We start from the raw sequence: 10,326 nt of genomic DNA, 5'->3' as shown, positions 1-10,326 counted from the left end.
TGTATCCTGTTGCTAGTTTAGCATAGTCCAGATTGCAAGGTTTAGGTACCTGGCTTCTGTTGAAATAAAAGGGAAGTGATCTTCATCTCTGACAGCCTCTTAGGCATATCGGTGACAGTCATGTGGAAAGGCCGTATGTTAAAGCATACATACCTGCTTGCATTTCTATTTCCTGCTCAGTTTTCATACCCGAGTAGCAAAAATAACAATTATTTGTTTACCTAGTGATTTATTCTTTTATCTTAATGAGGAATACTATGGCTGAATGTTTGCTGTGCTTGATGTGCGTCTGAAGGCTTGAAGGTATTTTTCAGACTGACTTGGGTTTAGATCTGTGGAAGTGCTTTACTGAAACTTGAGACCCTTTGTTCATGGAAAATTGTGGAAGGCAAAATAGACAGAACTTGTTTCAACCTGGTGTGGTAATGCTTTAAATATCTAAGTACAACTATGCTACAAACACTAGTTTATTGAGCTAGAGGAGTGTGCTGTAGCTTTCATGAAAATGGTAAGGATTTGCTTAGAATTTCCACAATCCTTTTTTCTGATGAATAGAGAATGAGGAATTTTATGAAACATGAAGATTCGTGCTTAACTAGCCTTGTTCTTCAAAGTCCCTCTTTCCACATTTTTCCCTTTCCTTCCAGTTAAATCTTCCCTTTGGGCACAATCAAGTTGCTCTTTAATCAGAGCTGAGGTAAAGAATAGCAGAACATAATCTACAGTAATTATTTTTCAGAACAAATGTTCATTTAAGATCTGACATCTGGATTTTTTTATTTTGCATTGTACATGGTTTAGCACTAAACAAGAATTGAGTAAAGGGAACTTGGAGTAGACCTGCTTTACGTTGGAGACAGAAATGCTTTCTTCTCTATTAGATAAGAGTAAACAATTAGATTAGATTAGTTTCCAGTCTGCTGCTATTAAAATATGAAGTTACCTTAATTTCAATATAGTAATATTGCTAGTAATGTAATTGCTGTTCACTATGGTATTTCATTTAGAAATGTTACGTTTATCTTTGTTCAAATTTGAATGTCTAATGTGTGTGCTAATTTATTAACAGAATCTTTATGAAAGTAAATTTCTGTATACAGAAGACAGTATTAAAAATTGCATCACTTAATGCTTTTTCTGCATCTGTGAAAGGAAAAAAGATTCCATATACTGTCTAGAGATAAACAGTCTCAGGATTTGTTTAAAACAGTAACACCTCTGAGTTGTATGTGGGTTATTTCACATTCTTAAAGCTATTGCTGTGTCTGGCTGCCAAGAATTTATTGACAATAATTACCCTGTCATCGTAGTCACTTCTAAACTTGAAGAAATGTCTGTAGAGACAGACCTGATATGACACAGCAAATAACTACGTATGGAGTCTCTGAGCAGACAGTGATCACAGCAAGCTAACTGTTCTTGTGACGGAACCTACCACCAGCTGTATCTAAAATCTGACAGGCAAAGTTCATTAATCAGCTCGATTGGCCTGCTGGAAGTGTTTTCCAACTGCTGTTAGCATAGGAATGGCTGTTTTTGCAGGGGTTAATAGATGGAATCTGATGCAATCCCTCCCACTTTTCCCAGCCATTTTCATTAGACAGTGCTCCATAGCAACAGTGAGATCACTGGAGACAGTATTTCATTGATTTCTCCCTCCCGCCCTCTCCCATTTTTGAGCCATTCTTATCACTGAAGTGCAGTTGGCTGAAAAGACGGGGTTTTATGCAGAACGCTTCTGGCTTGTAAATAATTTGGAAAGCAGAAATCCCTTACACCTTCTGTGTTTAATGTTTCGCTATGTATTTAAAGAGAGATACAGGCTTAGGGGGCTGGATAACTGTACCTGCTGTAGCTGATGTTCTTAAGTATTCTTGCATTGTTTGCTGGTCTTCTAGGGAAAAGAATAATGTAGAACAAGACCTGAAGGAGAAGGAAGATACCATCAAGCAGAGGACAAGTGAGGTCCAGGTAAATAAGATATAAAATTATTCTTTGAACACCTGACGTTGCACCATATGGTGCTTTAATGGCAGTGGGAGTACTGAGTCTTTAGATCACGTCACTTAGTAAAAAGAAAAAATTTGTGGCTAAGAATGTACTCTGAAATTAATATTCTGTATGAATGTGGGTTGATGTAGGTGTGTGTATTTGTATAAATGGGCGAGCTCCAGGGATATGTAGCCTGCATGGAATTTTAAATGAAAAATATTGCAAAAGAACAGATTTCTTCCTTTTTTTACGCAAGGCTATCTAATGTATAAGTAAAACTAAAGACACCGTAGCACTGCAAATTAATAAACTTAAGTGGCTGAATTAAGAGGGCTTGTACATGGGGCCGCTTCTTAAGAGTTGCAGTAATTACCAGCTTGGGAGGGATTTTGCCTTAAGTTAATTTTGTGTAACATAAGTGAATTTTTAAAATAATCTCTTTTTTTATTTAAAAGGATGCTGTAGAATTTCCAGAATATGGAAAAATTAAATTTTACAAGCATTTTACGGGGATTAAAAATTATACAGTCAGTATCAGTGTTTAGGATTCTAAGTCTAACCAAGCTCTGAATTAAATGGTGCAAAGCATTATTTCAATTGCGTTTTAAGCTGCAAAAGCAGCCAGAGTTGCTGCTTTAAGAAAAAAACTTCAGTGTAATATTGGATCACTGACATTTATTCTAGGAATCTTTATTATTTTAAATAATCATCATTTGATTAAGAGCATATAAGGCAAGATTTCTGCATTTTTACTTTGTGTTGGGCAGGAAAAGAGCCAATGCGTTAAAACTGTCGTGAATTTTGTGCTTGGCTATTTAATATCCTTAAGCCTGGATGATAATTAATAGTCTGACCTTTGAGAAGATAATCAGATGCTGGCGCATTAGCTACGATGGCAGCTGCAGGGATGTATATGTACAGAAGTTGCCCATGTCTGTGATTGTCCATGCGTGCAGTGGTCATTCCCCTCCCCGCTCTGCAGATTGCTTTCTCACACTTACAGATTCCTAGGGGTATTCCTTGTTTTGCACACAGGATGGTGGTGTTAGTGTGTTCTGGAATCCGCGCATGTTCGTGTGAAGGTTGAGGTCTGGTGCCTTTGTACAAAAGGCATCCAAAGCTAAGTAAAAACCTTACCTTTAATGTTACAGTATTAGTGTCAGCTGCCTCTGTTTAGCGTTGGACAGTCTGCAGTGTCACAGAATCAATTAAGTCATTGTATCTAGAGCAGTAATATTGGAAGCATCTGTCTCAGGTCTCTAACCTTAGTGATCACATAAGCTATTTGTCCCTTGTTAAATACAGACTTACGGAGTTCTGTCAGTCTGCAGAGAGCTAAAAGTCTGTAACTGGCTTGTCAGAAAACCGAACCCCTCAGGATCAAATAGGAAATGGCCGCAGCATTTATTTAAGCTGGTGGTCCTTTATCTCTGGTCCCTTTCTTGTTCCTGAATGTTGGAGGACCTGCATGTTTCAGGAAACTTTCTAGAACTTCAGAGAATAGTGGTGACAGACTAAGAATATCTTTAAGTCTTGCTTTTTTTTTTTCCTTCTAGTTTTATTCTAAGGGTGACATTTCTAAAGGTGGTATACAAACCCAGTGTATTCTAACCTGCTGCTCAGATCAAGCTAGTTCCATGGCATCACACTGCAGGGTTTCTGATACCAGAATTAATTCCATGGACATAAATTATAATCTCAAATATAGCCGTGGTCTGTGATGGATTCAGCTGGTTTGTATGGGAGGAGGGAAAGAATGACAGGTTTTTTTTCTTTTATCAACTAATTCAAATACTGTGTAAATAGATACTAAAAAGCATAGAAAAAGAGTTGGTAGGAAAACATAACACACTGATGGATTTTAAGGTGCTTATTAAAATATCACATTATAGCAAAGATTCACGGGTGTTTTTTCTGAAAAAGTTATGGGCAGAGTAATAAAGATCAAGAAACTTCTTAGGCACCATTTCATTAACTTATTCTGTGATTGGCTTAGCATTTTACTATAAATACCGGAGCAATAAACTCAGACAGGAAATGTTCCTCTTGGCAGAAGAGAAGGTTTTTTTACTGAGTTAATGTGTAACAAAAACATTAGGGTTTGACCACGTACCAAGTGGCCATGCCTTTACCAGGCTGTCCCTTGCTCTCTCATCACCAACCTGCTCTTGTAGACACAGATGTCGAAGCACAGTGTGCCTCAGCAGCTAGGTGTTGCCTCAGCCTGTGGGCTTCTGGATACATTCACAAGACTCTCCTCTTCCATCTAGCACTTGACATGCATCAGCATGGTTTGTCAGTCCACCCACGAAGACTGAAATACGTGACAATTTGTCTGGCTTTCCCAGTAATTACTTATTCCCTAGATTTCTATTGACATGAAGTCAAATGGTCTCTGTTTTGCTTTCCAGCAGGACATTAGAACTTTCTGAAGAAATTTTTAGAACAAATGCATGTAACTACTGAACAAAACATAGTAGATGTTTCTATCAGTTGGCGGGGGGAAAGTAACTGTATGTGAGACCCTACTTCAGAGAAGAAGGTGGGGAGAAGTGAAAGGTATTTGGGGACTGTGGCCTTCTAAGTAGTCTAGAATGTTTCTGGCTGCCTCGTCTAGTCTTTTGACCTCCTTGTTGGCCTGAGTCCTTTTTTCTTATAAACAGATTTACACTCTGAGAATCCTACTCAGAACTGGATGGTCTCTATGCTTGTAGCAGTGCACTGAAGCCATTAGAAAGTGCTCTTTCAGGCTTAAGAGTTCTTAGCACAGGAATCGTTTGGTGAAGTACAGACTGGCAAGCGATTAAATCCACTGTCACTCTGTGGAAATACAGATCTATAGTCTTCCTTGTCCTATTCTACATCGGCATGGAGAGTTTTATAATGATTGTAAATCTAACACAAGGATTATTGTTACCACAGAAATGCCAGTTCGTACCACCTCAAATACATTAATGGTTTTCATACAGAATCTCATTCAGTGCTTGAAAATTAAGATGCTGCTTCTCTACTGAGGGTGTTCTTTGGAATCAAAGCTTAATTGGAGCCTGTTTTACTTCATGAAGATGTGTTTTTGAGTATTATCCCCAGTTTTGTGCATAGTATTTATGCTAACCTTTAATTTTGGAGAGGTTCTGTGAATGTGGTTTGGTTTTGGTTGTGTTGGTGTTTTTTCTTCTTTTTTTCTTCTGGGAGTCATCAGGCTTAGTCAGGTCTCTTCAGCTTCTCTACTGCTGTGCCTAGGACAGATACTGGGATTCAAGGAACAGTAGCTGCAGTCGAGGTGATCTATATTTAGCTTGTGCGTATGTGAATTCTTGCTTCCTTTCAGAGAAAGGAGACTGAAATCTCTTTAAGCTGTTACTTCCCCCCCACCGTTGCTTGTGTTGAGTGTCAGCTGACACTTGCTTTTCAAAGTGATGTAAAAAATAAATGGATCAAGACTGTCGCAGTTATCCAAGTTGGTAGCTGTTATAGGAGCTTTTTGTGTGTGCGCACCAGCTGGTCTTCCATCGATTAGAAATAACCAGTAATTCCCATAGCCTGACTGCTGTACAGCAGCCATACACCCTTTGCTCAACTTCAAGTTTGATTTGAGGGGGTTGAGTTTTGTTTTGTTTTATGGTTTTGTTTGTTTCATAACTATGTTTCTTCAGGTAGTCTTCCAGTTGTCCTGAGGTAGCCTGTTTCCCTAGCATCTTACTGCTGCCTTTCTATTTCTATCTGGCTTTTTTGCCCTGATTATCTGGAGGTGCTAGCACACATGAGTTAAACTATCTCCATCATCAGAAACCAACCAAGCAAGCAAGCAAAAATCATGCCTAAAAAAGGACAACAGGATCTGAACTTAGAGCAGCACATGAATGTATGATCTAATCAGAAATTCATGTCAGCTTGTTTACGTATCCTCCTTAATTTTCTTTTATCTCTATTCGCCTTTTACTGTTGTTCATGATTTTTCCTTCAATTACCATATTTTCTGAGAAAGGCTGAAATCTTCTCCTTTCATCTAATACTTTTCCTTTTGTATTGCTTCTTTTTGATCTCTGTATGTTATGTTTTCCTCTTGACTTTGACAATACTTTCTTCTTTCTAAATTCTTTTCTTGACTTTTTTCCAATGTTTTCTCAGCAGTTTGAAGTATAACCATTTGTGTTGCTCAGAAATGAACTAATTATCATTTCATGCTACTTAATGTATTTAGAACGCAAGATGTATAGATACTGCTGTTTCAGAAATTAAAAGATGCCATATTGTTGTGTATAGAATGTGCATTTCTTACCATTACAAGAAAAGTAAGTTTTTGGCTGATTTTTTTGCAAAATCAGAGGGAGGGGTGCTCTAGAAGGAAGTGCATTTGGGTTAATAATGCACTGGTTTGGATCTTTACCATGTTGCTGGAACAAGCTCCTGGTTTGTGGTCATGTGTTTTTGAAGGGCAAGGAGCAGAATAAGGAATTTCTTTTATTAAGGTACTCGGCAAAACGTATTGCTAAAACACAGGAGAGAGACAATGTAGCAGCTTGAATAAAGATGACTTCTTACATTAAAAATGAAATCCTAATCTCCCTGTGAATAAAACAGCTATCTCTCTGAGACATGATCTTGAATATTTCAGTCAGGTTCTTATTAAAAAAGAAAAGAAAAAGCAAACGACTTGATTATTTTTATGTCTTAGAATTAGGGAATACTTGCTTGTCTGACAGGTTATAAATGCTAGTTTTTGAAAGCGAATTTGTTGGTACTTTGAATTACTACTGCAGTTTATACTGCAGAATTTAGTGGTTGGGAGGAGAGAGGAAACACGCAAAGCTAATCTATTTTATTACAGGATCTGCAAGATGAAGTAAAGCGGGAGAGCAGTAATCTGCAAAAGCTGCAAGCTCAGAAACAGGAAGCACAGGAAGTCCTAAATGATCTTGATGAGCAGAAGGCCAAGTTGGAAGAGCAGCTCAATGACATCAGGCAGAAGTGTGCAGAGGAGGCCCATTTGGTAAGGTCTAGTAGCTAAGGCTCTTCACAGCATGAATGCCTCATTCTGAAGAACTCAGCCTTGCAACATTATGAGTTGTTGGTGCAAGAGAAAAAAACTTTAATGAATTAGCAGCCTGAGTGTCAAGATTTTGTGACAGACAATGGGAAATATGTCGCTCCAGTGACTTCCTAATGTATTGTCAGTGTGTCAACAATATGTGGAGATATACTTGCACACAAATAAGGTTAAGTGCAAACAAATAATGCAAAATTATAATGCAATGTAAGTGTAATTAGAAGCACTAATTACTGGGACTGATTTCTTAGTGATTAAAACAGATCGTGGTTATGTAGATTTTTTTTTCTGATATAAAGCTATAGGATTTCAGGTCTAAAATGATATTTTCAGTCTCAAAAATACCAGTGTTGGTCAGGAAAAAAGGTAGAATACTATCATCTTACTGAAACTAATAGGGAATTAACCTTTCATTCAGGTATGGTCTATAATCTCTGCAATAGCTGCAAGGTTTTTACACTTTTCTGATCATAAATAACAGCATTTGGATGTGTTTGAAAATGGTGTTGGTTGTTTTGGTTTTTTTTCATTCGGCTTTGAAATATGGTTCATGCTTTAGATTGCCGTGCTGAAGGCTGAAATAACAAGCCAGGAATCAAAGATTTCAGCTTACGAAGATGAACTGACCAAAGCTCAAGAGGAGCTGAGTCGCTTGCAGCAAGAAACTGCAGAGCTTGAGCATTGCCTAGAGTCTGGGAAAGCACAGCTGGGACCTCTTCAGCAACATCTGCAGGATTCACAACAGGAAATCAATTCAGTAAGGCAGTGCAAAAGACACACACCACCACCCCATCCCCCTGCCACCCAAAAAAAAAAAATTGTAGCTGACAGCCTTTAGTGTGGTTTTTCTTACGGAGGAGGCGTGGTTTTCTTTTTTCTTCATTGTTTGCTCGTGTCTTTAGTTGCTTACACATGTGTTCTCTATAGTAGTTTTTAGGATTCTTAGAGGCTGACTCAAGATAATTCATAATATTTCTCCAAGTTTTGTTAATGAAAAGGGATTAATTTATTATATTTCATAAATAATTTGTCTTAATGTAATGAATGAAACATGGATAATGCATATTTAATTTCTTTATGACCAGTAGCTATTTAACTCTCTTCCTCAGACATGGCCTGTGGCATACACTCACTATTCTTTAATTGATGTGAAGTCAGTATAAAATTACTAATAACACCGACTTAGTATATTGTTGAAGGGGAAAGGCAAGGTGAATGTAAGAATAAATTGGATCGAGACTAGATACTGAGAAGCAGCAAGATGGCTGCACTGTTTTTTAAGCACTGTCTGCTGTTAGGTTAAAGGAACACTTTTAGCTCCTATCTGCGATCAGTGACTACTTACTACTTCACTGATGTGTTAGCTTGCACACCCTTTCTCCATCATTCTTTCTCTGACTTGCCAGCTGTCTTCTGTTTGAGTCAGAGGCACATTGTTACCAAGTTAAAAACAAAATGAAAAGCCTTCCTATTAACTTTGAACCCTGGGCTTCTATGTTGGTCATTTCGCACAATTCATGCCTGTAACTTGTTAACAATTTTTTTTTTCTCAAGACCCACTGTTAGTGTTCATGCAAAGCACTTTATTCTGTTGAAGAGCCTTGTGACATTCATAATTTTTAAATTTGGCTTTGAGCTTTAGAAAAATAAGTAAACGAATGGATTTTCCACTGTTTTATTAGAAGTAGAGAGAAGGTCGTGCTATTAGACTATTAATATACTAGCAGGAGGTACTTGCAGCGAACAGATTTGAGTCTGATATAAGTAGTTATGGGTGACTGTACAACAACTTTTTAAATAGGTTTTATATCAGTACTCCTAATTTTATTGCTTTTGGCTCACAAATAATGAACAATAGGTGCTTTAGTGCTTTAGGCAAGATTATCTAATGGCTGGTCTGAGGACAATGTATTTGAAAGACATCAATGTATTTACTGCCCCCTGACTTGTGACATGTGCAAGGCAATGAAAACTCTATCAGGTGACGGACCTAGCAGAAGTCAGCGAGATTTAGACACCTACATATCTGAACTATGTTCATCCTTCTGCAGAATCTGCCAAATCCTGTATTTCCTTCACAGCTGGCTGGTTGGTTGTGAAGTTGTGAGGCACTGTGTTAAATAAGCTTACCGTTGAGGTAATAACATATGAATGTAAGTGTCTGCTTAGGAGGATACACTGTGGATTTTGTAGGCTCCATGTGGGGGAAGATAATGAATTTTTAATTTTCTGTCTTGGAAGATGAGAATTCTGATAAAGCAGCCTTCTGAATTTAGAGTTTAAGGCGATTACAAATACAAAACTAAAACAAAACTAACCATCCCTCAAACTCATGAACAAAAACCCCTGAAAGCTTTGCAACTCTTATGAGTTTGAGTAGAAATAAAGCCATGAGTCTTGATGTTGCCAGCAATGCAGTCTGCTTCCTTGGCAGTGGAAGGTTCTTCGGTCTGTCCATCAACTACATTGTGTCTCTTCTAAGTCAGATGTGTGCTTATTTCGCAAATTTGATTGAAAGAACATGGATTTATTATATTTGCTTTTGAAAATAAGCATTTCAGATCTGTATCTTCCATCTTATATTTACGAGGGGGTGGACATATACCGGCTTCTGTATGCTGCCATCCTGATGCATATACATTTATTTCTCTTTACAGGTACAGACAAAACTTCTTGAGCTGAAAGAATTGGAAAATAACCAATTTAGTTGGCACTCTCAGCCACATAATACACTTGTTAATGGAACCGCGGACCATTCTAGTCTTAGCAACAGCAGCAGTGAAACTGCTAACCTTAATGAGAATGCTGAAAGGGAAAGTATAGCAGATGATGAACAAACACACAGCGTATCTCCAGTGAGTAGTGTTTTGACTGCTTGTTCTTGATGCAGTGCAGCTGTGAAGTTGGAATAAGTTACGAATGTATCAAGACTGATTATGTTTTTAAACACTTGCCCAAGTGAAATTTCAGGGTGTTATTCTGAGGGACTGTGTTTTCCGCAATCTGAAGGTTAATAAGCAGAAAAGGAGGCAATTTTAGTTTGGCTGCAAAGTGGCAATAAAAATTTTTCTGTATTAGTTTCCAAAGCACAATATCATAACTTGAATAGTAGAATGAACGTTAAAGGAAAGCAGCTGTCTTCATCTGGTTGCCACCAAAATGGAATAAGGAATAGTACAGAAAATGTAAAACTGTCTTGCTTTAAACATCGCTCCTTGTTGACTGATTTCTTGCGGGTTTTTTTTTTTTTTTTTCAAACTTTCCCCAGGGGAACTTTATTTGTT

General features: G+C 37.7%; 1 protein-coding gene across 1 annotated transcript in view; it reads left to right on the top strand.

Moving 5' to 3' along the window:
- The first annotated feature begins 1,670 nt into the window (after window positions 1-1,670).
- Window positions 1,671-10,326, top strand: part of EPS15 (epidermal growth factor receptor pathway substrate 15) — a 20,260-nt gene continuing 11,604 nt past the window's right edge. The window contains exons 1-4 of the mRNA XM_010133834.1: window positions 1,671-1,971; window positions 6,824-6,985; window positions 7,602-7,799; window positions 9,700-9,897. Coding sequence (XP_010132136.1) covers window positions 1,801-1,971; window positions 6,824-6,985; window positions 7,602-7,799; window positions 9,700-9,897 — 729 coding nt within the window. The 5' untranslated portion in view covers window positions 1,671-1,800. The remainder of the gene's footprint in view (window positions 1,972-6,823; window positions 6,986-7,601; window positions 7,800-9,699; window positions 9,898-10,326) is intronic.

This window comes from Buceros rhinoceros, unplaced genomic scaffold (genome assembly GCF_000710305.1).
Source record: "Buceros rhinoceros silvestris isolate BGI_N320 unplaced genomic scaffold, ASM71030v1 scaffold22413, whole genome shotgun sequence".
NCBI classification, from domain to species: domain Eukaryota; kingdom Metazoa; phylum Chordata; class Aves; order Bucerotiformes; family Bucerotidae; genus Buceros; species Buceros rhinoceros.
The sequence above is the reverse complement of the archived record's forward strand: the minus strand, read 5'-3'. Positions and strand labels throughout refer to the sequence as shown.